At 62.9% G+C, this 27296-nt stretch overlaps 2 protein-coding genes and 1 long non-coding RNA gene across 5 annotated transcripts; 2 read left to right on the top strand and 1 right to left on the bottom strand.

Moving 5' to 3' along the window:
- The first annotated feature begins 1776 nt into the window (after nt 1-1776).
- On the top strand, nt 1777-3805 carry LOC122213275 (3-galactosyl-N-acetylglucosaminide 4-alpha-L-fucosyltransferase FUT3-like). Its single transcript, XM_042927402.1, has 2 exons — nt 1777-2119; nt 2546-3805. The coding sequence occupies exon 2, from the start codon at nt 2558-2560 to the stop codon at nt 3707-3709; it is 1152 nt and encodes a 383-aa protein (XP_042783336.1). The 5' UTR covers nt 1777-2119; nt 2546-2557; the 3' UTR covers nt 3710-3805.
- Nucleotides 3806-6465: 2660 nt separating this feature from the next.
- NRTN (neurturin) lies at nt 6466-20387 on the bottom strand. Of its 2 annotated transcripts, XM_042927400.1 has the most exons (3): nt 20313-20387; nt 9600-9775; nt 6466-7003 (listed from the first exon to the last, which is right to left on the bottom strand). In XM_042927400.1, exons 2-3 carry the CDS (start codon nt 9766-9768, stop codon nt 6579-6581), a joined length of 594 nt encoding a protein of 197 aa, XP_042783334.1. In that variant the 5' UTR covers nt 9769-9775; nt 20313-20387; the 3' UTR covers nt 6466-6578. The 2 variants fall into 2 exon arrangements, with proteins under 2 accessions (XP_042783334.1, XP_042783335.1); XM_042927401.1 differs by lacking the exon at nt 20313-20387 and having other exon boundaries at nt 9600-9921.
- LOC122213274 lies at nt 7450-9935 on the top strand. Of its 2 annotated transcripts, none has more exons than XR_006199463.1 (2): nt 7450-7578; nt 9220-9935. It is a non-coding gene; the product is annotated as an uncharacterized LOC122213274 (long non-coding RNA). The 2 variants fall into 2 exon arrangements; XR_006199464.1 differs by lacking the exon at nt 7450-7578 and adding an exon at nt 8950-9049.
- Nucleotides 20388-27296: the final 6909 nt, after the last annotated feature.

Below are 27296 nucleotides of genomic sequence, written 5' to 3'. Positions count from 1 at the left end.
CAGAGGCCGATGCACGAACCGAAGCACGAACCGTGAGATCATGACCTGAGCTAAAGTCCGATGTTTGAGCCACTCAAGAACCCCCCCCCCCACCAGATGTTACATTTTAAAATAGGGGCGCCTGGGTGGTTCTGTCTGTTAAGGGTCCCTGTCTCTCTCTCTCTCTCTCTCTCTCTCCCTCAAAAATAAATAAACAAACATTAAAATGTAACATTGCCTGTCAAAATGTTACATCATGTTAGAAATTGTGGCAAAAGGTACCTGACACAAAATTTGCTGTTTTAACCATTTTCAAGCGCGCGGTTCACAACGGCAGTGCAGCCAACGCATCGATTTACACAACTTTTTTGTCACTCCAAATAGAAACTCTATCCCAGGTAGCAAAGACTCCGGGCTCCCTTTCCACCCTCCCAAACCCCTGGTAATCTTTAATCTCCTTTCTGTCCCTCTCAATTTGCCTATTCTCCATGTTTCGTGGACGTAGGATGGCGGGCGGAATCTATGTCCGGCTTCTCTTACAAGAGAAGGGCAGTGCCCTCAAGGTTCGTGACACTACAGGCAGGTATCGGAATATCCTTCCTTTTGAGACTGAGTAACATTCCCTGGTGAGGATGGGCCTCATTTTGTGTACCCATTCGTCCCTCAGAGAACATCTGGGCTGTTTCCAAATTATGGTGTTGGTGAGTCATGCTGTTAGGAGTACAGGTGTACAAATATTTGAGTCCCTGCTTTAAGTTCTTTTTTGCAGACCGCAGGGAGTAGGACTGCTGGCTGAGCGGCAACGGAGCTGCTGTGCTACATGCGTAATTTTGTTTTACATTGTTTAATGTTTGTTTATTTTTGGAGGAGCGAGACAGAGCAGGAGCGGGGGAGGGGCAGCGAGAGAGGGAGACACAGGATCCGAAAGGCGCTCCAAGCTCCCAGCTGTCAGCACAGAGCCCAGCACCGGGCTTGAACTCACCAACCAGGAGATCATGACCTGAGCTGAAGTCGGTTGCTTAACCGACAGAGCCAGTCACCCGGGCGCCCCTGGATTTTTTTTTTAATTTTCTGCCAGCTGTATTAAAAAGAGTAGAGAGACCAGGGGCGCCTGGGTGGCTCAGTCCGTTGGGCGTCTGACTTAGCCTCAGGTCACGATCTCACGGTTCACAGGTTCAAGCCCTGCCGTCGGGCTCTGTGCCGACAGCTCGGAGCCTGGAGCCTGCTTCGGATTCTGTCTCTCCCTCTCTCTCTACCCCTCCCCTGCTCACGCTCTGTGTCTCTCTGTCTCTCAATAATAAATAAACGTTAAATAATAAATAAATAAGCATTTTTTTAAAGATTTTTAAAAATCATCTCTGCACACAACACGGGGCTCGAACGCACAACCCTGAGATCAAGAGTCGCCTGCTCTACTAACCGAGCCAGCCAGGCACCCCTACTTGCTGTTTTGAAGCAGTTTTTGACTCACTTTTTCAACTGAAATTAGCGTTAAAGACTCTGTTCCTCAGACACAACGGCCACATTTCAAAGGCTCCATAGCATTACGGGGCTGGTGGCCACTGGATCAGAGGCTGCAAACACAGAGCGTTGCCCCGGTGGCAGAGGGCCCTGCTGACAGTGCCCGATGTGTGGACAGAGTGGGGGACGCGTTGCGGGTTATGTCGAGAGGGAGAGTCTGGGCCCCGGGTCATGATGGCTGTGGCTCAGTGTACTTGGGCGAGACATGCATATGGGTCTCTCGAAGCCTCAGTTTTCTCATCTAAAACGGGGGACGGGAGGGGCTGGGCTGCAGGAGGCTGCTGGGGCAGAGACAAGGTTCTAGATTTCTGCTCCAGCGGTTGGGGTCTGGGGTCTGCGGTCTGGGAGGACTTTGTGACCACAGGCGGGCACAGGAGGCATCCGGGAATTGCAGGGACGCGGGCGGCACCACCCAGCACGGGACCAGAGGGGCTACCTTGGAGCACTACTGAAAGAAACACTGAGTAAATCCAACATGAGGCTCACACCGGCACCTCTAACCACTTCCTTTGCTCTCCCCACAAACCGGCCAGGCTCCCGTTCACGGCAGACCTCAGGATTGGCTGTTGCTTTGTCCAGGAGCCAGGAACGCCCTGTGCCCGAAGCTCTACTCTACCTGGTGAGCTCTCGCCTGACCTTCAAACCCAAGCCCTTCGTACCCCTCCTGGACAGATCCCCGGGTTCAAGCCTCCACTCCAGGGCACTGGGGAAGAGGCTGGGACACTATGGGAAGGGCAGGGTCAAGGTGGGACCCGAGGGCCCTTGGGACCAATGCCACCTCCCTGGGGACCCCTCCCCACATAGGTTGTGCGGCCAGGTGGCTGGAGACACTGGGCTCAGGGCCAGGCGCTCTCTGCCGGGACACCAGCGATGCCACTGTCTCCCTCTGAGTCACCTGGCCTCAGTTTCCTCAACCGCAGAATACAGCTGACAACAGTGCCAGCCTCAGGACTCACGTACGTCACCTGGCTGACACGTTGGTAACCCACGATTGTCTCCTTTGTTATCAACGATGCCGTCTCCACTCCCCCCTCCCTCCTCCCAGCTGCTCTGACCCATGGATGCACTCGGCTGGACCAAGACCCGATGGCCCTGGCAACAGTGTCTCCTCGGGCTGCTGCTGCAACTGTTTCTGGCTCTGTGCTTCTTCTCTTACCTGCGAGTGTCCCAGGACACGCCCTTGTGGTCCGCCAGGTCGGGGGCCGATGCGGCAGAAGCTCTCGACGCGGCTCCCAAGGGGTCCTCAGGGACGGTGTCCTGCCAGGGGGCGCCCTGCCCGACCCCCCCCGGGTCCTCTGCCCGCCCGCCCCTGGTGCTCCTGCTGTGGACATGGCCATTCAACCACCCCGTGCCTCTGTCCCGCTGCTCGGAGCTGTGGCCGGGCACGGCCGACTGCCGGCTGACGGCGGACCGCAGCGCGTACCCTCAGGCGGACGCGGTGCTGGTGCATCACCGCGAGGTCAGCTACGACCCGAGGAAGCAGCTCCCCACGTCCCCACGGCCGCCGGGCCAGCGCTGGGTCTGGTACAGCATGGAATCGCCCAGCCACTGCGCGCAACTGAAGGCCCTGGACGGATACTTCAACCTCACCATGTCCTACCGCAGAGACTCGGACATCTTCACACCCTATGGCTGGCTGGAGCCGTGGCCCGGCCAGCCGGCCTCCACGGTGGTCAACGTCTCGGCCAAGACGGAGCTGGTGGCCTGGGTGGTGTCCAACTGGAGGGAAGACTCAGCCAGGGTGCGTTACTACCACCTGCTGAAAGCTCACGTCCAAGTGGACGTGTACGGGCGCTCCCACAAGCCGCTGCCGGAGAAGGCCATGGCCCAGCAGCTGTCCCGGTACAAGTTTTACCTGGCTTTCGAGAACTCCTTGCACCCCGACTACATCACCGAGAAGCTGTGGCCGAATGCCCTAGAAGCCTGGGCCGTGCCCGTGGTGCTGGGCCCCAGCAGGAGTGACTACGAACAGTTCCTGCCCCCCGACGCCTTCATCCACGTCCACGACTTCCAGAGCGCCGAGGAACTGGGCCGGTACCTGCAGGCGCTGGACAAGGACCACGCCCGCTACCTGAGCTACTTCCGCTGGAGGGAGACGCTGCGGCCTCGGTTATTCAGTTGGGCCCTGATGTTCTGCAAGGCCTGCCGGCGGCTGCAGCAGGACTCCACCTACCAGACCGTGCCCAGCATAGCTGCCTGGTTCACGTGAGCTGGCCGGGCCGGGGCGGGGGCCGCCCCACACCACACCCCTGGGGACACACCTGCCGGGACGCGGGTGGCCGGGGAGCTCGCTTAGCTGGGGCTTCACCCGCTGGCCACCTCTGCTGCCAGGAGACCGGCCCTGGCCACCTTACCTGCCAGGGGCCTCCCGGCCGGGGAGTCTCACCCACTTGCGAGGAGCCTCACCCGCTGGGGACCCCACCCCACGAAGGCACTCAGGCCCTGGGGAACCGGCCTGGGGGTCCCACCCATTGGACGCGGTTCTGCTGGGTTTGCTTGTGGTTACCCTGGCTGTTGTTAACCGCCTGTGGGGTGGCAGGTGGGCAATATTGTCACCCGTCTCCAGATGGGAATGTTCCCAGGAAAACCGAGGTCTTCTCCCTTCTTTTACAACAGCGGCTCTCACGCCAGGGTGGCTCTGCCCTCCAGGGCACACTCGGCCAGGTGCCGTGAGGCTTGTGGCTGTCACAGCTGGAGATGGGGCGATAGCCTCGAGTGGGTGGGGGGCCACGGATGCTGTGCAACAGCCTAGGGTGCCCAGGACGTCCCCCACAACCACGAATGGCCTGGTCCCGGATGTCAAAAGATGGAAAAGCCCCCGAGGTCAAGCCCATTAGGCAGTGGGGAGTGGGGACCAGGCTGCCTGGGGGTCACTGGGGGCCAGGGGCTCTCCGGCGAAGGAGGGGGGAGGGGCGGGTGTGGTGCCGTGCGAGTAGTCGGGCGGGCTTGTGTGACATGTGGCGACCATGCGGGGCGGGGAGCGTGACCATTGGCATAAGTGTCCCCGCTGTGTGTGGGCGAAAGCCAGACCCCATGTGCTTTACAGATGAGCGGTGACCTTGAGGTGTCCCTCGTAGCGTGCAGTTTTGACCGTGACGACCGAACGCGTGTGCGTGGGCCGGGCGTCTGTGAGTGATCTGCTCTGCCGAGCCCCATGTAGGTGCCCAGTCTCCGTGTGTGTGTGTGTGTGTGTGTGTGTGTGTGCACTACAGGGAACCCGGCCCCAGGGATCCGTGGGGGCCGCCGGGTATGTGTTCCAATTCTCTGGTGGTCTGGGCCAGCGCCCTGTGGTTGGGATTCTGGAACTGAGTGGGAGATGAGGAACCGAGGTGCCAGGACGTCCTGACAGGATGCACACACTCGCCCCTCCATCCACACGCACGCGCGTGCACACACACACACACACACACACACACACGGTCATCGGGCTTCAGGGGCCACAGACCTGGGCTCCAAGGTCGATTTTCCCACTGTGGATCCTGGGCTGAGCACCTTCTGTCTCTGTGGCTCAAGGCCATCTGGGATGGGGAAACTGAGGCTTGGCTTCTGCTTCAAGCAGATAGGGACCCCGGCTGCTTCTCTGCCACGGCTGAGCCGAGTCAGCCCAAACTAACAGGAATCCACCACCCCAAACCTCAGAGCCAGAAGACTGCACGGGTGGGCGGGGACCCCATCCAGCCTCAGCTCTGAGACTTCCTTCCAGGCAGACCACCCATGGGCTGGGGCCTGGCTGCCCGCCCTGCCCACGGGGCCCCTGGCAGTCCTGCCTGTTAGCTGCCTTCGGTGTGGCCAGCTGCAGCTGGCGACCCGGGCAGCAGGGAACTAGGGATGTTCCTGCTGGGCTGGATGAACCTTCCTGGGGCACCTTCTGATTTGGTCCCTCCAGCTTCGGGATACGGGACTGGGTCTGGGAGGGACACGGTGTTAGAAGGCGGTCCTGCGCTCTGCTGTGCGGGAGAGGACAGGGACCGTCTTGGGGAAGAGTGAAGGAGGGAAGGGGCTGTGCCCTAGGGAGCCTCGGTGGAGCTGGGGGTGAGGGAAAAGGAGAGGGCAGCACATCCTCAGGAAGGCTGTCTGGGGTAGGGAGGGGGCTGCCCCTCCAGAACCTCACTCGGAGGTGCAGGAGGCCACTGGTCCACGCCCTCTGGTCCAGGGTGCCCGTCTAGGGGCCCAGCACCCGCCCCCTGCCCTGCCCTCCTCCAAGCCTGGGACCCCCACCCCTCCCCACGGTCTGGGAACCCAACACCCTGGGGTGTCCCAGGCTTGCCAAGCATCAAGGTAACACCGCGGGCAAACCTCAACAGCGCGCCGGGCTTTTTCTGTCCTCCAAGGGGACACGATGTTAAATCCCCCCGGAGCTCCGGCCAGGGCTTTTATGGGCCCAGGACCTACGTCCCCCGGGACCCGCTCTGCCCCGGCAGGCGCCAGATTCGGGCTGGACAGGGCTGGCGCCCGCCCCAGACCTATCCCCACAGGGAGATGGGCAGCGCGCATATATTTTTAGCTAGTGAAGGAGATAGTGCTCGGTTCCCTCCGGTGGGGGCCCACCGGCCTGAGGAGGCCCTTTAGAAGGGGAGGGAGGCCGGGTCCACCTGGGCCTCGGACTCGTCATCCGCCTTGGGCTCTCTCTTCCCACCCACAAGCTCTCCTGAGGGGGCGGCGGACGAGGGACACGTCGGGGAAGGGGCACGGGGACCTGCAGGCGAGCGGGAAGGACGGTCCCGGCCGACGTCGCCCCCACTCGCCCCACTCGGCTCTTTGTCCCACGGGAGGAGGACCCTCTTGTCCACCTCCTTTCCCCCAAAGCCCACGGGATCCTCCCACCATCCAGCAGGTGGAGCCCGCCCCCGCCCCCGTTCTCCCCCCGCCCCCCGCCCCCGCCCTCGGGTCCCTCGGAGAGGTGGGCACCCCCGGCACGCGGAATCACGACGCACGCTCCGCTTTCCACACTTTATCTGGAGCGGGTATTGGACAGTCCCGGGGCCTCGACGGCATCGTCTGCGCAGGGGCAGTCTGCGGCCGCGGGGCCCGCCCGGCGGGACGGTGGGCGCCGTCGCGCCGGCGCCGGTGAGGTAGGGTCAGACGCAGGCACACTCGCGCGCCGACAGCTCGTGAACCGTGTGGTAGCGGCTGTGCGCGTCCAGGAAGGACACCTCGTCCTCGTAGGCCGTCGGGCGGCAGCAGGGCTGCGCGCGCACCCGCTCCCGCCGAACCCGCCGCCGCTGGCGGAGCCGCCGCAGCCCCAGGTCGTAGACGCGCGCCGCCGCCTCGCAGGCGCCTGCGCAGTAGCGGAACAGCACCGTCTCGTCCGACGCGTAGCCCAAGCCCAGCTCGCTCACGCGCACCTCGAGCTCGCGCAGCCCGCACGGCCGCGTCCCCGACCGCGCACGCGCGCGCCGCCGCCGGGGCCCCGCCCGACGGCGCGGACGCGGGGGCCTTCCGACCCAGGGCGTCAGCTCGCTCAGCTCCACCGCGTCCGGGGCGCCCTGCAGCAGTGCGCGATCTGCGGGGACAAAGGGCTGCGTCAGCGGGTGGCTGGGGGGAGCGCGCCGGACCCTCGCTGTTCCCCGACAAAAACAGCCCCGCGCTGGGGCGCTGGCGCAGCTGCCGCATTCCCCCCACCCCCCCACCCTCTCTGTGCACCCTGTCCCTAAGCACCGTTGCACTGGGACTTTTTCCCTTTCACAGAGCTGCTCCCTCCTCTTGGCAGGGAAGGAAGGGAGCACTCAGCTGGGGGGTATCCTGGGCCAAATCCCTGTCCCTGATTGGGTCCCCCGCTGGGCTGTCCCGGGGAACCGGCACACCCTTTCTGACCGGTGTTGGGGAGCTCCACACCAGGCTTCAACCGCTCACCCTTGGTTGAGCTGTTAACGGGTCTCTACGTCACTCTTTGGGGCCCACCCCCAATTCCCCCCCCCCCCCCCCCCCGCCGCCCCGTTCCTCCTGTTCCACTGCGTGGTGGGACTCAGTTTACTGAGTCAGAAGTTTGGGCTTCGGCACGAGCAGAGGAGCAGCAGGCCTGCATGTGAGGCCTTGCGCGTGGCACCACCTAATGTCACAGCCGCCCCCGTGGTACAGGTAAGGAAACTGGGCATCCAACCCGACAGAGACTTGCCCAAGGCCACGCTGCTAGCAGGTGGCAGAGACAGAGACAAGCCCAAACAGCCTTCTTCCCGCCTCCATCGTGTGCCCAAGTTTGGCCCCCATCCAGTCGTCTTCTCCCACGGTCGCCGGGAGGTGCCCTGAGTCACCGATTCCCAGGGCCCCGTAGCCTAAATTGATTTCCCAAGCGGCTGGGCCTGCCCCAGTACCCTGCAGCCTCAGGAGAGAAGTATAGACGTGGCAGGTGGTGCGGACTGTGGGACTGCAGGGAGGGGTTCCCAAGCCCTCCGCAGGTGGCCTCATACTTGGGTTGGGAAAGGAGATCCCGAGTTTAGCCCCCTAAGGGCCCCCAGGCCGGCACCCCCGGCTCCCAAAGAAATAGCTTACGGCGTGGCCCAAGTGGGAGAGTCTGTCACCATGGGGATGTCTGTTCCCACGGGGGGTGGGGGGGTGTCTCAGGAATCAAACCCTAGTTCTGCCACTTTCAGCCCGGTACAACTCAGGTGATGGCGCTGCTCCGGGCCTCGGGGGCCCCTTCTGCTCAAGGAGGCTCGTAGGGTCCCTGCTTTGGCTGAGGCTGGACAGTGGAAAGCTGGATCCAATGAGCATCATGTATCCAGTTCCTGAAGTCCAGGGCAGGACTGCGGTGGCTCTGGGGTCAGGTTCGGGCCTACCTCACTTAATGCTGCCTAAAATTGCACCGTGTTGTGCCCAGCCCTAAGGGATACACTTAGAGAGTTTTCCAGATAAAGCATGGATGCCCAGTTAAATTTGAATTTCAGATCAACAGTGAATAATCTCTTGGTGTTGCTGCCCTGCCTCCCTCCAGCAGGCCTGGCCACCGGCACAGGGGCTGGAACATAGGGGTGAGGTCGGCAGCAGCTTCTACCCTTCCCCCTCCCACCGCCCCAACCGTGAAATTTCACCAGCAGCGCATTGGTCTCGGGGCCTAACACTGGGGCTCTGAGGGGAGTCCGTGGTCACTCGCTTCCCTTAGGAGGGCTGTGCCCAGGGACGGGGTCCAGGGAGGAAATCACCGGCCCACGGACCGAGCCCCTTCCCGGTGCCTGAGATTTCACCATGGGTGTTGTGCCCTCAGGTTCTGGAACGCTAGCGTTTTGGGGCCTCATCCGGGGTCTCTGGGGCCCGTGTCCTGGAAGGACTTTGACGCCGCAGGAAGCAGCGGCCAAGCGGCCGACGGAAGTGGAGCCCGTGCCGCCGGCTACCCTTGTCCATTGTGAGCACAAGAAAGGAGGATTGTGTGGGCCCACGGGGCCGGCGAGGACTTGCACGCAGGCGTGCCCGTCGCCCCACCCACAGGCCCGTTGCACGCGCCCAGACGTACACCTCGGTCATCCGCGCGGCTCCGCGTGGACACGTGCGCGCGCGCGCACACAAGACGTGGGACCCACGCCCGGCCCATGCCTGGCAGGAGGGCAGAGGGCAGGTGCCTGGAAGGAGTGGGGAGTTGGGCCGTGGGGGCCACGCCCCTCCGGGGGGGGGGGGGGAGGCCGTATTTCAAGTCTGCGTCTCCCGCCTTCTAGTATGTCCACCTCTCCCAACTCCTGTCTCTTTGTCTCTGAGCCTTTATGCCTCTGTTTCTCTCCCCGGTTCTAGGTCTCTCGTGTCTCCCCCTCCGCTTGGTCTCTGTCCACCGGGCAGGTCAGTGGGGACTCGGGCGCAGCCTCCGTCTCCGCACGCTCCCCGCTGTGCGGTGGGGGCCTCCGGGCCCGAGGCCCAGGTCTAATCTCCATCTGGTCCCCTGGTCCCCTCGGGGCCAGAGCCTAATTCCTTATGACAGCTGAGCCAAGAGACCCCCCGCCACCCGGGTCTCAGCCACCACCACCCCCGCCCCCATGCCACCCCTGCCAGGCCGCTGGGAAGACTGGCACCCCCTACACCCCGTCTAAAGAAGCCTCCGTGGCCCCTGCCGGAAATTCCACCGTTGTGCCCGCCCCTGGATCCCGCCATCTGACCCGCGACGGGGAGGGGCTTACACTGGGCCAGACGGGCGATCCGGGCGTCCAGGGTGCGAGGTGGCCGGCGCAGTGGGGACAGCGCGGGTCCCAGGCGGTGGCTGAGGAGCAGGCCGTCCCGACACATCCAGATGGAGAGCACGCAGCTGCAGAGCACCGAGGCTAAGGCTGCCGCCTTCCAGCGCTGCATACTCGGCCTGCGGGCACGGGATGGGCAGCCACATGGCCTCCGTCCGTCTCTCAGGCGACAAACGGGCACGGGGCACTGGGCCAGACACCGGGGACATGGTGGGGCCCCTGATTTCAAACCACTTCTGCTTAATGATCAGATATAACATAGAAATGATTCATCTAGGAGCCACTGAACAAGGTTGTGAAAAATGCTGCCAAGGAAAGGGGTGGGCGGGGTGCCGGGGGTGGGGGGGGCGGGGGAACCACCCCCACCTGGGGGGGTCCCACAGTGCTCCCCTGAGGAGTGTGGAAAGCTGAGACTTGAATGATAGTAGGAGTTGGCCAGGCAGAAGAGAATGGCATCGCAGGCAGGGGAACAGCCTGTGCAAAAGTCCTGAGGCTGGACTGAGGTTGGCCAGTGCACCCAGGAGGCTGGGGTGAGTGGAGCCCAGTGAGCCTGGGGGAAGACTGGAAGGAGGGCCACTCCCAGCAGGGGGCACTGTGGGACCAGGGTGTGGTGGAGATTTGGTGATTTACAGCACGTTCTAGGAGGCAGGATCCCTGGGGTTGAGACTGTTCCTCACATAGTGAGGTCCTTGGGAGTGACTTCCTGTCCCTCTCTGAGCCCGGGTCTCCCCCCGCCCCCCCCCCCCCCGACACATAAACTGATGCCCAGAAGGGGCATCCATGGACCACAGCTGCACTCGACCCACCCCCAGGCTTCGCACAAGCTGGTCCTTCCTCCCAGAATATTCTCTTCCCCTCCTCCTCCAAGCCCCCCATTCCCCTCTCAGTCTCCGCCTGGAGGGCGCCTCCCCTTGGAAGCCTTCTGTGGCTGCTCATACTCCCCAGCCCCGGGCGGCGCAGGTGTGCACCCTCTGGGCCACCGCAATGTCCTGAGCTCCCCCCCAACCCGCCCCGTTAGGGCACCGAAGACTCCCTGCTGGGATCGCCTAGGCGAGTCCGCCCTGAGTGCACACAGTAGGTGTTTCACGACGCATGCGCACCCCCCGCCCACCCGCGCCGGGACCTCTGCCGGCCGCTGGTTTACATTCCCAGCCTGGCCGTCTGGTGCCGGCCCGCGCGGGGCCTGGCGTCCGGCCCGGTGTAAACATTTGCACGGAGCGCTGAAAGCCGGGCTGGACGCGGGTCAGCAGCGCCTGTGCGCGGCTGTCGGGTGCCGGGCACCCCCGCGCGCGCACCTCGGGCCGCTAGTGCTGCTGGCCAGTGCGCGCAGCCGGGATTTGCGGGAGATTTGCACCTCGGTTTTGCATGGGCGCCGCCCTGGGTGGTTAAGCGCAGGGCGTCTGGAACCGCCTCTCCCCGTCCCCACCCCCGCCCCCGCCCCGTGGAGGCGCGGGCGCAGGACCTACAGCCGCCACCCAGCAGCAGGGGACATTAATTAAGCGCCTGCTGTGTAGCAGATCCCGTGCTGAGCCCACGAAGGAGGCGCCATGATCGCCGTTTTACAGCTGGGGAAAATGAGGCCCAAAGCAGGTAGGGCCTTACCCAAGGGCACGGCTAGGAAAGCATCTGGGATTCGAACCCGGGGTCTTTGGCGGGACCCACACGCATGGGCTGTGCTGTGCTTGGGAGCGGATGCTGGGTCATCCTGAGGGCTTGCCGCTTTGGGGGTGTTTGGTAGGGCCGTTCGCGCGGCTGTCGGTGGTGTTGGTGGAGAATGAGCTTCCTCCCCCACAGGGGGCGTGCAAGCAACCTGGGGCCAGCCTGGAGATCAGAGGTCACAGGGCTGTGCCTGGCACGTGGGAGGAACAGCGGTGACCCATGTGGCTGGAACAGAGTGAGTGAGGGGGGAGGGGAGTCGGGAGAGAGACCCGGGGCGGGTCCTGCAGGGCGGCGGGGGCCGCGGGGAGAATATTTCATTGTCCAATTTGTACAGCAAGCGGGAGACACCCCCCCCCCCCCCGCGAAGTTGTCAGGTGCCCACACCGCGCTCCTTTGCTCTAAAAGTGCCCCTGGTTTATGCCGGGTCCCCGTGGGCCTCACCTGGGGAAGGCCCTCTCTGGACGCCGGCACCCCGCCAGCTCTCACACCCACGTTTTGAGGCGGGGAGATGGGGGGGTGCCTCAGTTTCCCTGTGAGGCTGAACGAGGCCCCTGCATGATGCCCGGCTCTAGTCCTCTGTTTCTGCTCAGGGCTTCCCTCGGGGTGGGGGTGAGGGGGTGGGACGCTGCCAGGCCCGATGGGACTCCGGCCCTGAGAAGGCCAGGCCACGGGAGCCCCTGGTGTCCTTGGAGCCACGGGACCCCCCGGAGTCCTGATGGGGGCCGGAAAGCAGAGCGCCGAGGCTGGAGGGGGCCAGTAGGCGCAGCTGATAAGCGGCTGCTAACAATAGGCCTTTCAGCATGGGGGTCACCCAACTGGTTTGTCTCTGGCTGGGACCTGAGCCAGAGGGGTGCCGCGGGTGTGGCCGATGGCTCGGGGAGGGGCCGGTGTCCACCATCAGCCTCTCGGTGTCGTGGAGCCCCCGGACCTGGGGCCGTGCGCTCCCAGCACACGTGGGGGTCACACGCTCGGCCTTCTTGTCCTCGGAGGCACGCTTGGGTGTCCTCACTCCCATATACACCCAGACACGCCTGCCTGCGCCCACTGGGACTGGCTGTCCCTCGGCCACTCAAACACGGTCCCACTGATGCTCTGTGTTTTCACACTCACCCCCTCGAATCGATAGGCCTCACGCACTCGGGCGTTTCCACACACGTCAGGACTCGCACGACCACCCCATCCCACTCACTCGCGTGGCTGTTCTCACATCCATATGCAAAGACGACCACATCGATGGGCTGGGGCATTTTCGCACACATCCAGCAACATTATTACACCCCCAGGCACGTTCACAAGTCTTCCTCAAGCAAGATGACACCGACGGACAAAAACGCGGTCAGTAACTCGGGTGTGTTCACACCCCCACCTGCAAACGTGGTGACACCCTCGGTTTTGAACACAGTCACCAGCTCAGCCCGTTACACGGCATGGATCACTACGGGGGTCACTCCGTCCCGCTACTCACGTGCTCGAACCCCCACCCCGGGGCATGTTGCCACCCACACCCCCACGCTCTGACAGCCACGCTCACACCGGTTTACACACTTGCACGCTTTCACACTTGCACGCCCTCACCCAGGATAGGCCGGCTTCGCTTGCACCCGATCTGGGGAGCTGTCACACCCCCGAGCGCTCACGCTCCCAGCCACTCGGGTGTTCTTAGCCTCTTGCACCCTTGGGGGCTCCCACACCAGCATTTTCAGACTCTCCCGAAAGACACACGTCGTCTCCGGCGTGCTGCACGGAGAACGGGCACGGCCGCACATGCACGCCCTGCACGCACGCACTGGGACCTCTGTGCGCCCAGGGACACATACCTGCAGGCTCATGGGTGTCCAGCCGCGTGTGCATCCTGGCCTGGGGCCGCCCGTGCTTGCTCCTGCCACTCCCACACCCCGGCCGCACACTCACACACACGGGGGCACACGTGTGAACACCCCGCTGGTGTTGCCAGGCGGTCAGCTCTGGACGTTCTGGGGGCGAGCGAGCGGCATAGACGCGGAGTGCCGTGAGTTAGGTGAGCGGAAGGGAGGCTGCTGACCCAGGAGGGAGCTGCCCTGTCCTGACGACTGGTACACGGCCCTGGTCCACGCAGCTCGGGTGCCTCCCACGCTGCCCAGACGGGGCCTGGCCAGCGGTCTCTTCTCAACCTTCAGAAAATATCCCGACCCTGGAGAGTCCTCACTGCCCAGGGACGGGAGCGTTCTTAGGGGCCGTGACAGTCCGAACTTCGCCATTGGGATCAAGGAGGACTTCCACATCTAGCCGGAGGCCACAACGTGCCCAGGGCTGGGAGGAGACTCAGAGAGGGGTGATGAGTAACCCAAAGTCACACAGCCAGACAGGCGCTTCCGATCACCCAAGGAACAACTGGGGTGAGGGTGTGGGCATGTGGGTGTTTCTAGCAGCTTCCGTGCTAGTGCCAAGAATGCTGCTCATTATCCTGGTGCCCAGGGAACGCCCTGAGGCTCCACCTTTCCATGGAGCTTCCCAGGAGATGCAGGCCAGGCATACGTGTTCCTAAGATCAACAGCCTCCTTCCTGCAGAACTCCTGGCCTCGGGGAGGTACCTGCTTCATGCTCATTCCCAGGGAGAGGAAGGCTGGGAGGGGACCCTTCCCTCCGTCCACTCATCTCTGTAGTCCCAGGGAGGCCTAGAAGCGGGGCCTGCCTGCATCTGGCAAACTCCTACTCATCCTTCAGAGCCCTGGCTCCCACATGCCCTCCTCTGGGAAGCCATCCCTGCTTCCCCTCTTGGATCCCCAGCCGTGGGTCCCTCCCTCTTACCCAGTCCTGCTGGCATAGCGTCTGGGTCCACAGCTGTCTTCTCTGGATTGGGGGATTTGGGAAGGACAGCCTGGGCCGGGTCCTTTCAAGGCAAGGGCAGGCAGGCTTCAGTATTTCTATTCACAAAGGCACGCACCTGCTTCAGCTCTGCAGTCTCCATAGTTTTGCTCACAGGGTGCCTCCCTCCGCGTCCAGCCTTGTCCTTCTCCACCTCACCCCTGGACACATCCCCGACCTTCCTATGGGGGGGGGGGGCATCTCCCCGAAAGGGGCCACTCAGCACCCAGAACACTAGCGAGGACCCAGGGGAGCCTGACCGGTAGCTGCTGGGACCGTCCTCACTGCCCACGGGCCGAGCGGCCATGAGGACGGATGTGTGGGCGGCCCGCACGTATGGGTGAGCTTGTGAGAAGAGGCTTGCAGATCCGGGGTTCTAGATTCTAGACTCTAGACGGGCTGATTTCCGATCCCTGCTCTGCCTCCTCCCTGCTGGATGCCATGGGGCCAGCTGCTGCCGCTCTGAGCCTCAGTTTCCCCATCCGTACAGTGAGCTGCCCGAGACACCCTCCCACATTTGGAGGGCCATCTAATTCAGTGAAGTCCCGCAGGCCCGGCCGATGGCAGCAGGCTGGGCCTCAGACAGCGTGCTGGCACGCTTCCTCCCTCCGCGCTGACAGCTCCAGGGCCGGTGGCCGGGCCCGTTTCTAAGGCAGCCCGGCTCCTCTCCGTCACTGATGGGGAAACTGAGGTCCCAGCAGGGGCAGGACTTAGGTTCTCTCAAGGCAGGACTCAATGGTCCTGCAAAACGAGAAACAAATTCCGCAGCCCACAAAAATGTGCCCCCTCCCTGGGAGGCCCCAGGGCCCAGCCCCGCCCCTTGGTGGAGGTGGGGAAGCCAGGGCAGCCGCGAGCCGGCGACACACACATCTGGGGGTAAACCAGGAACATCTGGCTAGCACAGCTGGTTCCGATGCTGCGTCTGCAGGGGCTGGGGGCCAGCCTGTGGGGCGGCCTCACGGGGGGGTGCAGTCACAAACACCCCCCAGCCAACCTTCCACGCCCAGCCGGAGGTGGGGGCCCGGCCTCTCTGCTTCCCCCAAGCCAGAAGCTCTCTGCTGCCTGATTGCTAGAACGATCGCTGGCTCCCTGCTACTCTGAGAATCAAGTCTGAGCTTCTGAGCTTGACTTAAGGGGCTCCGGGTCTGTCTTCACCCCAGCGAAGCCAATGGATGTATAGACAGAGTGACTTCTGGGGACACCTGTGCCGGTGGAGAATAGGTAACACCAGCACTAGTGAACAACCCTACCGCTGTTGATTTTTTTTTTTAATGTTTTAAAAATGTTTATTTATTTCTGAGAGAGTGAGTGCGAGCGGGAAGGGAGACAGAATCCCAAGAAGGCTCTGAGCTGTCAGCACAGAGCCCGATGGAAGGCTCGAACTGAGGAACTGAGAGATCATGACCTGAGCCAAAGTTGGACGCTTAACCGACTGAGCCACCAGGCGCCCCTCTTTCTTTTTCTTTTCATTTATTTATTTTATTGTATTGTATTCATTCATTCGTTCATTCATTGAGCGAGTGAGCGAGCATGAGTGGGGGAGGGGCAGAGAGCGAGAGGGAGAGAGAATCCCAAGCAGGCTCCACATTCTGCTGGAGCCCCAGGTGGGACTGGATCTCAACCGTGGTGAGATCATGACCCGAGTGGAAATCAAGAATCGGAGGCCTAACCCGCGGAGCCGCCCAGGCGCCCCCTACTGGCGCTGTTCTAAGCACTTTCCTCATAGTAACTCAGTGAGGTATGGACTATTTTCTCTCCATTTCATAGTCGGGAAAACCGAGGTCCAAAGAAGTGAAGGTATCGGCTCAAGATCAAGCAGAGTGTAAGGGGCCAAGCTGAGATCTGAACACAGATGGTCAGGCAAACTCCTCCTCATCCCTCAAAGTCCCAGCCCCGATGCCCCCTCCACACTCTTCCTCACTGTACCCTATGACCTCTCTAATGACAATAACATCAACGCCCTGCCACGTTGGCTGTTATGTTAATTTAGTGCCAAACACTGTGCTAAGTGCTCTCCACGTGCTTAATTGTGCCCACAGACCTTGGAAAAGATGTTGGTATTTCCCACACGGGGAAGCTGAGGAGCAGGGACATAGAGCACCTTGCTCAAGGTGTCGCAGCAAATCAGTGGCTGAGCTGAGGTTGAACTTAGGTCTGACTCTGAACTTGTTCTCTCGAACGCCTCCACGGTCCCCGGGACCTGGGTAGCAGGGGTAATGCTGAGGGGCAGGGGGGCAGTGGGAGGGCATGACAGGTCCTGCTGTTTGGGAGAAGGTGGGGCTGAAATCCACAGGAGTAAGAGGCTTTGGCAAAGACACGCAGCACCGCAGAAATAGCGAGTCAGGTGCCCACATGGCAGCAAACCCAGTGTGCCGGGCTGAGCTCTGCCCCCAACACGCCACATCAGCACTTACTGAGTGCCTACTGTGTGTGGCACCCGGCGGAGAACGCGGGCTGACCAAGGCTAACCTGGGCCGCACCCCTGCCACACTCCTCCCCATCCAATCAGGGAGGGGGGGGGTCACAAGTGAGAAATAAACAAGGTAATTGAGATGCTGGCAGTTCCAAGAACAAAACGAAACAAGGCGAAGCGATAGTGACTGGGGGCGGGCGGGCGGCCTTTAGGTGGAGTGGGCAAGGGGGGCTTCTCAGAGGAGGCGGCATTGGCGCTGAGACCAAGTGGAGACTTGGAGCGAGTGTTCTAGGTGGAGAAGCTGCAGAAGCAAAGGATCACGGAAGCAGGGCCAGGCCCGTTGAGGGCGACCAGTGTGAGGGGCGGAGGGAGTCGGGGGACGGTGTGGGGAGATGAGGGCGGGGAGACGATGGGGCCGTGTGACCTGCGGGACCGGGGCTCGGTTCCCCACCGGTGCCTGGAGTCCTCTTCCAGAACCTGCGGCTACGGAGGTGTCTTCTCGGGGAGGCCGGGCTGGGGAGCCTGTGCGATGCGGCCGCCAGCTTTTCAGACCCGCCACTTCCGGCCCCGCCCTCTGCGTGCGGCTGGCCTGTAAAATTCCCACCTTGACCGTACCAGACTGGCCAGGCTGGCCCGGGGCTGGCCTTGCAGGCGTCCGGGGCGGGCAGGAGGGGGCTCCCTGGGGTGGGATAACAGGATCAGCCTGATTAGGCCTGGCACGGCTGAGCAGCTGGTGTGGGGCCCGGAGGGTGGCACAAGGGACGTGGGTCCTCTGCAAGCAGCCAGGACGGTGCCACTCCAAGCTGGCCATTAGACAGAAGGGGGACCAGAGGCACAGACCTCAGGCGTCACTCAAACCCTAACGCTGATTTCCTGGGAAGCAGGGCACCTGAGTCCCCAGAGTTCAAATCCTGCTTCAGGTCCCCAACACACTGAGCTTCTGAGCCTCAGATGGTGCCCTCTCTCTAGGCCTCGGTTTCCCCAACTGGGAAGTGAGACCCACCTGTGGCAGGCGGGAGCCCCTTGTCTGATTTCTCCCGGCAACAGCCCGAACCCCGGTTTCCCTTGGATTTGAAGGGAAGATCATTCTGCTCCTGGATACCTTTGCTGAAGTGCAAGTGTGGCTGTTACCTCCCCTGAAAGTAACCTCCCAAAGGTGTCCGGGGACAGTAATGGTGTGGCTGTTGGTGGCAGGGCTCCTGGGCCTCGTCCTTCAAGGAAGACAGACTTAGACTCAGGGTAGACCCAGAGCGAGGAGCAAAGGGTGTACCTCAGGATAGGGGGATCAAGGGTGACTTCCTGGAAGAGGGGCATTGGGGCTGGGGATGTGAAGGATGAGTAGGAGTTTTCTAAGTGGGAAAAGAAGGGGAATTCCAAGAAGCAGGAATTGCACACGCAAAGATCTGGCTGGCTGGTTCATCGGGAGCCTCTCATCCCCCCCCACCCCCCACCCCCAGGCGTATCAGGCACCAGGCTTGTCTGATCCTGTGCTTCAACCCAGCACATAGTAGCTCGATGCTTGGGAGATACGTGGAGCATGAAGGAACGATCCCCTGGCTAGCCCAGCCCAAGTTTCCTCAGCTGTGAACTGGGGAGAACCAGCCTCCTCCTGGGCCTTCCCAATGCTTCCTTGGTGCTCACTAAGCAGAGTGAAGACCCCATCTTCCCTCCATCTCCCCACGTGGGCCTCCCCCCAGAGGCCCAGACTCCCTGCTCCACCTTGGGGACCAGGAAGGATGCATCTGCAGAGGAATCTATAGCCTCAGCAAAGAAGGCTGGGCCCAGTGATGCCAGAGGCATTAAAGGCCCATTCCTCCCTCCTCTGTGTTTCCGGCCCTAGCCTCCAGGAATCCGTCCTTGAATGCCCCAGCCCAGTTCTCCCTGTGCCAACCTTTCAGAACAGCCTCTCCCTCCCACACTCACCTAGACACCCTGGATTTTCCGAAAGCAGCAGTGCCATTTTCTGCCTCCAGATCTTTGCATGTGCAGTTCCTCCTACCTGGACTGCCCTTTCTTTTCCCACTTGGAAAACTCCTACTTATCCTTCACAGCCCCAGCCCCAGTGCCCCTCTTCCAGGAAGTTTCCCTTGATCCTCCTATCCTGAAGGAGACCCTTTGCTCCTCACTCTGGGCTCCACCCTGGGTCTATGTCTGTCTTCCTCGAAGGACGAGGCCCAGGAGCCCTGACACCAACAGTCAGCCACACCGTCACCCTCCAACAAACATCTGTGGGAACAATCTCTTGATTGTGTCCTTGTGCCTGGCTGGAAACTCGTTTCTTCTCCTGCCCCAGACTCTTGAAAGCTATATCCTCTGCTCCTTTCCCAAAAACTGAGGCCTGAAACCTAAGGGGACAAGCACTGATGGCAGAATTTCAGCCAGTGTGCCCTGCCACGGAGGGGGGTGTTTCCTTTTCTTCCCTGTACCCCTAGAATTAGCTCTTTGCAGCTCGTCACTGGGAGTGGTCTATAAAGCCCGGGGTTGGGGGTGGGGCCTTCAGAACCCTGAACCTCAGGAATCCTAGGATGAAGGGAATGGGGAGGGGTGTCCAAAAGGCCCCAAGGCAAGGGGTTAGGGTGGGGGTAAACTGGTAAAGCTGGGAGTCGTCCCTCCACTGACATCCGCCTAGACCAGTCACGCCCCATTGGGGCTTCCTCAGCCTGGGGCACTTGAAGACAGACAAAGAGTGTCATGGAACACAGAGGGGAGGATGTTGGGCAGAGAAAGGGCAGGGCGGGCAGGCAGGAGTGAGGAAAGTCAGGGGTCTGGCCTCCAGCAACCCCCCCGCCTCCCAGGACCCTGGCCCTGCTCCCCAGATCCAGGCTGGGGTCCCAGACTTGCAGGTCACCACAGGCCCGCTGAGCCCAGCAAGTGACGACACCACAATGCATGCTGTTTCTTGGGGGAGAGGGTAGTGGCGCGCCAACCCCTGGAAGTGGCCGTTTCCTTCTCCAGTCCCACCCCAAATCCGCCGTCGGCAGCCACTTCTGCCTAATGACTCCTAGCCCACAAACTGCACCTTCTGGGAGAACTGTGAGACTATCCTGAGCAAGAAATGCCTTTTCTAAAAAGCAAGGAAGGCACGGCCCCCTCTCCTTCAAATCCAGGCTTTGCCCTTAAGGGACTACCCTCCCCCCCCCGCCCCCCAAATAAGGGTTTCGCGCCCTCTTGTGGCTGAACAGGCGGCTCCAGGAGCCGAGAGCGCCGGGCCCTTACCGGAGGACACCGTGTCCCCGGAGGCGGCGGCGGCTGGAACGCACCACTGACAGATGTTTACTTCTGCGGGCAGCTGGGCCGCGACGGCAGCTCCCCGGCTGGGGTCTGCGGATCCGAATGCCCGCCCCCCACAGCCCCGTGCACACCACAAGGCAGCGCGGCTGTCTGGGTCTCGCTCTCCTAGAGGCTGGGGAGAGGATTCGGCTGCCCCCGCTTCAACCCCTGTTCAGACGCACGCTTGGGGGTCCAAGGAGGCGGAGGCGCTCTCGTCCCGTCGGACAAGGACCCTGGCCAGATCCTGGCTTGGAGAGGCACCTAAGATCGCCCTGCCCACCTCTCCCCCCGGCCGTGCGCGGACCTGTCGCCCCCTTGACCCCACATTCATACACATACCGGTTCATGGCTGGAGGAGGGAAGCCACCGGTCTATCCCGAGCCCCAGTAAGCTCCCAAACCTCCGTCCAGGGGGCCGGTCCCCCGTCCCACCACCCGTGCCCTGCGGGTCCCCCGCCTGCCCCTGCTTACCTGCTCGGGGTGCCCGACTACCCGTCAGTGGTGGCCGCGCCTGCCGCCCGCGCCGGCCCCAGCCCCTGCCCCTGCCGCCGCGACCGCCATCCGGGCCGCCTGGGCCCGCGGCGCCCGGGGGGGCCCGGGCCGGAGGGGGCGGCCGCGGAGGGGACGCGGCGCGGGCCGGCCCATGGGCACCCCCCCCCCCCCGGGCTCGATCAGCCGCGGGCTGCGGCCATCCCGGCCGGGCTGGGGCTGGGGCTGGGGGTGCCCTGGACGGCCGGCGGCTCCGAGAGCGCTGGGTGCGGGGGCGCACGGACGGCACGGGCGGCCTGGGCGCGCGGCGCTGGGCTCCGGGGCTGCGGCGCGAGGGGCCGGGGCGCTCGGAGCGGCTCCACCGCGCGCTCTCCCGCCGCCTCCGCCGCTCCCGCCGCGGACGGCTTGGCCGGCGCGGGGCCGGGGGCGGGGCCGGGGGCGGGGCCAGGGGCGGTGGCTCGGGTTTCCCGGGACGGGAGCCGCCCCCGCCTAAGGGGGGGGGGGGCGGGAGGAGCGCAGGTGGCTGGGGTGCAGAGGTGAAGGTGATCTCCCCGGGCCCCGGAGACAACGGCGGCGCCCCTCTGGGAAAGCCGGGGCCCCAAGACGTCCCCACAAGGGCCCCCTTCTGGGAAAGGAGGTACAGCGCCCCCGACGCCAGTACCCGCGGCTTTCAGCGCCCCACGCTCGGTTGAGGATCTGGCTTTACTGCCAGGCTCCCAGGTCCTGCCTGGTTCCCTTCCGGAAGGCAGGGCCCCAAGATGTACCCTCACCAAGGAAGCCCTTGAAGGAAACTCCCAGAGTAGCTGCCCCCTAATTAGCCGTTTTCCACCCCTTACTCCAGAGACCCCGACGGCGCATCTTCCATGAATCTGGGTCCCCAAGAAGCACCCCGCCCCCAGATCCCCCGCCAGGGAATTAAGAGTTACAGCACTACCCAAGACGGCGGTGACAGCGGCCCACGATCTCCTCCCACCCCACTGATGATTGTGGGGTCCTCCCAGTCCTGCTCCGGGTCCTCTTTCCAGAAAGCTGAAGAAGCCACCCCCTCCCCCATGACAAAGCCGTTCTAAGGAACTAAGACCTAAAGTTTTTCCCCGAGACAGTAATCGATACCCTAAGACCGATGATACCCGCAGCCACAGAGCCCCTCCTCGAGTGGCCGTTCTCCCCGTTCTGACCTCAGAGCCCTGCGGGGGATCCCTTTCCCACCCCAGGCGCTCCACGGCGCTCTCCTGGGAATCAGGACCCCGCGCTGCCCCTCCCACCTGCGAGCCCAAACCCACCGCGCCCCCTCCTCGACGGCTCCGCGTTCCTAAAGCGCCCCCTGGCGGCGCCAGCCGACTCAGGGCGGTGGGTGAAGAGGAGGGGTGGGCGGGGCTGGAACCTCCGTGGCCCCGCCCCACCCCGGCCTAGTTACCGAAAAACACCCGCCCTCGGCCCCCGCATAGGGCTTTTTCCCGCGCGGTCCCGGCCGCCTCCCGCGTTCCTTGGGCCGGGTGCTCTGGTTTCTCTCTACTGCCGCCCGATTTCTTGGGGCCTCCTCACTCTGGCCCAGGCCGCCTGCGTTCCTCTGATGCCAGCAACCCTCCCCCCACCCCGCCCTCAACACACACACGCGTGCACGCACGCACACCCCCCGAAGGGCTTGTGCAAGTTGCATCACTACGCGGTGATGGGGGGGACGCTCAGGCAGCCTCACCCCCTGTACTGGGGCTCATGGCGGCGTAGGATGTCTGGGTGTGGGCTCAAGGAGCAGGAGTCTGCCGGGGTGTGAGCGTGTGGGTAGAGTGGGGGCATAAGAACGAGCAGGTATGAGAGAAGTGGTGGCACCGGGTCCGCCCGGTCCTGGTCCAGGATGGAAAAGACAGGTGTCTGCTCCCCGCGGCCTTGGGCCGATACCGCTTGTACGTGCCTCAGTTTCCCCATCTGTAACACGGGGTATTATCAGTAGATCCTCGTAGGGTTGTAGTAAAGACTGAGTAAACGTGAGTAACCATGCCTTGCTGGTGGTGAGTGGTGCCCGAGCGCCTGCCATTTTTTTTTTTAATTTTTTTTTAACGTTTATTTATTTTTGAGACAGAGAGAGACAGAGCGTGAACAGGGGAGGAGCAGAGAGAGAGGGAGACACGGAATCGGAAGCAGGCTCCAGGCTCTGAGTTGTCGGCACAGAGGCCTACGCGGGGCTCGAACCCACGAACCGTGAGATCGTGACCTGAGCCGAAGTCGGACGCTTCACCGACCCAGCCACCCAGGCGCCCCAAGCACCTGCCATTCCCGTCGTCACCATGTGCAGTGACACGCACACCCTGGCCTGGAGACAGAGGTACGGCACCCATGACCATTCACACGGAGACCCACCCCAGATCTTTGATCCAGGCAGGGTCACGCCCAGGGCCATCATGAGAACGGCGCTGACCCTACACGCACAGGGTGGCCGCAGTCACCCAAGTCCTTGCCTGAGGACAGGTCCGGGCACACACACAGGTGTCCTCACTTCGCCTCCAGCCGGACACTTATACACATGGACACAAAGCTCACACTGCTCCCTGACACACACACACACACACACACACACACACACACGCACACACCGTTCCCAGTGGAGACACAGACACAGGTAGCTCACTGGCCCTCGAAGTGGCTCCTTGATTGCTCGTGCATATTTACACGCCACCCGGCACCAACACGCGTGGGCGTGGCGTGTGACCCACTCCACACCCACTGCGGGTACGCGTGGCCGCACGGACACAACTCACTCCCCCGCGGTGTGCACGCACACAGCCCTCGGGGGTACTTTTCACCCAATAACTCAGGACACACGCGCCACCCCGAGTGTGCGGTCGCCACCCCACAGCCACCCCCACATGCGCGCGCACACACGCCGGGCCAGTCTGGGAGGCGTCGCCCCTCGGCGCACATGCAGCTCAGCCAGGAGCCCACCCCCGCCCCACAGCCACCGTTAAGCTGTCACCAGCTGCCCCTTGGCCACCTCCCGCTCGCCCCGCGCTGCCTGTCGCCCCCTCCCCGCCGTGGCGGGGGCCATGGGGGTGGGGGCGTGCAGACACATGGGGCGCAGGACACACACATGTGCCCAGCATGTGGACGCTCGTAAAATGGTCGCCATGGCAACAGCAACTTGAAAGATTCGCCTCTTCCTCCGGGGTGGGCAGGGGCAGGGGCTCCCGGCGGAGGCCACGGTGGGTGGGGCGAGACGGAGGCAGGAGGTGGGACACCGGGACGCCCTCGGAGACCCCGTCCCACTCAGGCCCCCAGGAAGCCTGTTCTGCCCCGGGCCAGCGCCCCGGGGCCACAGGAGACGCAGGTGCACTCCCTCCTGTCACCCTCACACACCAGCGCGTCGCCTCACACAACCCTGCACCCCTGGCCGCTCTGTGGCACCAACCCACACACTCTGTTACCCCTTGGCCAGGCGGTGACAGACACCCCGTCACGCTGGCTGACTCACACGGCAGCTGGGAACTGGGGCGCCGTGGGCGCGCCCTCCCTCCGGCCCCCACCCCCCTCAAAGGAGCTGTCTGGGCCCGGCTGCCCGGGAGGCCAAGAGGATCCAGGGGCCGGTTCCATTTGCAGGAAACACGGGTATTTACGACGCTTTATTTTTAAACCCTCCTTCTCCCAGACCGTGGCTGCTGTGGGGCGGGGGTGGGTGGAACCGAGCCTCGAGCGAGCCTCGAGCGTCGCCTGCATCTAGTGCAGGGGACTGCGGTCTCCCCAGCACACGGAGAGGCGCAGGGAATCCGAGGCTCAGTGAGGAGCAGGGGGCACTCGGCCCCTGCAGTGACATGAGCCTGCTGACCCCAGGGTCAAGGCCGACGCGGGGGTGGGACAGCACAGGTGCACCCAGAACCCAGCTCTGCCACCTGCCTGGCCTCCGTGGTGTTTGCCTGGGAATCAGTTCGACGTACTCACTGCCTCCTAGGATGTCTCCCCCAGGTAGCTCCGGGCAATGCCCCCGCCCCCCACACGGCTCTGTGCTCGCTCGGCAGCTGTGAAACCCAAGGACCAGAGAGGTCAAGAGGCTGGCCCAAGGTCACACAGTAGAGAAGAGGCTCCAACCTGGGGCCGGATGATTCCAGAACATTCAGCCCCTGCCCTGGCCACTCCTCCACCCCTGACCCCCTCCCCCGGGGGCTGGCCCCCTGCCCTCCCCGGGCAGTCACTGCTCCCAAGGGGAGGGCTCTGTTCACTGGTGGAGGCCCATGCAGAGATTCTGGGAGGCCAGCGGCTGCTGGCCAAGACACGGACTTGGCCGGTGGAGAAGTTTCCATCTTAGCATCAGGAGCTGGTCCAGGCCCCGCGGGCCCAGGGCTACACCCCAGGACCCCCAGGAACCGGTCCTACAGGGGTGGGGGTGGCCCGGAGGCCTCTGTGTCTTCTGTCTGTTCAGGCACCCCCCGCTGGAGCCTCAGCCATCTCCATACCCTGAACGTGGCCCCACCCCACAGTGAGCTGCTAACCGGGTTTGCTGGGCCTCAGTTTCCTCAGCTGTGAAATTGCTCCCATATTTGCCCTGTGCCCCGTGCAGACCCTGAGTGGTGGGTAGTGTCGTTCTCCCACGGGGAAATGAGAGGGCTTGTCGGGGGTCACTGGGATGGTGGCCAAGAGGCTCCCCTAAACTAGACTTAAGGGCTCTTAATTTGACAGTCATCCCCACGCTGGACGACGCTGAGAGTGGAGAGAGGCCTCAGCCCCGACAGGGGGACACAGCCCAGGGTCAGAGTTAGGGTCTGGGGGGGCCGGTTAGAGCTGGTGGCCTCGGCCAGGATGGGGCCCTTGAGGCCTGTGGGTGGCAGGAAGGAGCCGGCCGGTTCCAGGTGGGGGAGGACGGGAACAGGAGGGCTGGCAGCCATTTCTGCAGGGCCATTTGCAGCCACAGGACACAGGTCAGGGGCCATGTCCCCGGGGGCCCCAGGTCAGCAAGGTGGGAAAGCCATCAGGCCGGCCCGAGGGAGCCCGGGCGGCGGGACAGGCAGCTGGGTGGGGGCGGGGCTGGGGCTCACAGAGGCACAGCCGCACACACGCAAAAGCCACAAGTGTCTACACACTGTCACACACACACACATACAATAAGCACAGACACACCCTCACAGACACACATCAACACTCACCCACACACCCCGCAGTCACACACACACACACACACTCACAGCAGCCCCAGCTGCCAAGGCTCGCGGGCGCCCTGTGCCACACACACACCCCAGCACCCTGGCTCTTGCCATCCACCCGCCCAACTGCTGTCTCGTGTCCTTGGCCTGGGCTGCCCTAATCCCTGTCTCGTGTCCTGAAGCCAGAAGATAAGGGGCAGCTGCAGTCCCAGATAAAGGAGGAGCAGCCACAAATCCGGGGTGGCCCCGGCTGAGTCGGGCACTGAGCCCGGGCCGCACCCGCCTTGCTGCTCCCACCCCATCCGGCCTGGCTAAGAGTGACAGAGACATGGAGGGGGAGAGACACGGGGAGGGGGCAGGGAGACAGAGAAGAGGGGCTCGGAGAGAGAGATGTAGACAGAAGCAGAGGGAGAGAGACAGACAGAGACCCCTAGGCAGGCAGACGGAGGGAGAGAGAGTGCACGCAGCATACATAGTGACCGGCCAGAGTGCCAGCAGCGCCTGCCCTGGGCCCTGCCTCCCCGCATCCGAGTGCCTCCGTGTCCCCATCTGTACAGTATCCCCTGTGCCCCTGCCTCCTTCCTCCTTCTTCAAATGAGTCCAGAGAGGGCATCCAGGGGCACCAGGGTGGCTCAGGCGGTTGAGCATCTGACTCTTGATCTCGGCTCAGTTGGTGATCTCACAGTTCACGGGATCGAGTCCCAAATCGGGCTCTGAGCTGACAGCACAGAGGACTCTCCTATTCTCTTAAAATAAATAAACCTAAAAAAAAAAAAAAAAGGCATTCAGAGGATGACTCAGGGCTGAATCAGGCGACACTCCACACAAGTTCTCATCCCCTGCCACAGCCTCAGAGAGGGCAGGATCCCCTAGAGCATTCCCAGCCCCTCTGTGCCTCAGTCTCCCAGCCATGATAAGACGCACTAATTCAGGGGTGCGTAGGTGGCTCAGTCGGTTGAGGTTCCACTTTGGCTCAGGGCATGATTTCACCATTCGGGAAGTTCAATCCCCGCACTGGGGTTGCTGCTGTCAGCGCAGAGCGACTGTGCTTAGGATCCTCCCCTGTCTCCCTCCCTCTCTGCACCTCCCCACTTGCGCTCTCTTTCTTAAAAATGAGCATTAAAAAAAAAAAAAGATGCGTTCTCTTGGCAAGTGTTCATTGAGCACCTACTGTGTGCTGGGCCTGGTGCTGAGTGCTGGGGACACAGAGTGACTAAGGGGGACCCAACTCCTACCCTCTCTGAACTCATAATCCAGTGGGGAAGATGGTATGTGGCCTGCCAGGCCACAGGATGATGAGGGCCATGATTCCCGGGCGGGGGGTTGGGGGGACATGCTCAGGTGTGCTGCAGAGCCTGAAGGGGGCAGTATCCCCAGCAGGGGGCAGTTAGAGAGGCTTCTGGAGGAGAAGGAGGAGGGAGGGAGAGGAGGGGAGAACTAGAGAACAGTGAGTGGAATGAACAAGGTAATTGGGAGCAGGGAAGAGACTTCTTGCAAGAGGGAACGGCATATGCAGAGGCTGAGAGGTAAGACTGGCTCGTGGGAGGTCTGGAATGAACTCGATGCTTGAGTTGAGGGGGTGGTGAGGAATGAAGCTGGGGAAGGCAGCAGGGGCTGGGTCCTGTAGGAACTTGGGGGCTGTGGTACAGGGCTGGGGCAGCGGGGAGACATGGAAGGATTGGGAGCAGGGGAAGGCCGTGGCCAGATTTGTGGCAGGATGGGGCTGTCACAGGCAGGATGGAAGACTGATGCCCAGAAAGGTGGTGATGGACTAGAGAGAGACTCTGGAGGTCAAGTGAGCAGGACACAGGAACCACAGGCTGTGGGGGGAGAGGCGGGC

The sequence above is a fragment of the Panthera leo genome, chromosome A2 (genome assembly GCF_018350215.1).
Source record: "Panthera leo isolate Ple1 chromosome A2, P.leo_Ple1_pat1.1, whole genome shotgun sequence".
NCBI lineage: Eukaryota > Metazoa > Chordata > Mammalia > Carnivora > Felidae > Panthera > Panthera leo.
This window is presented reverse-complemented; position numbering and strand designations above follow the sequence as displayed.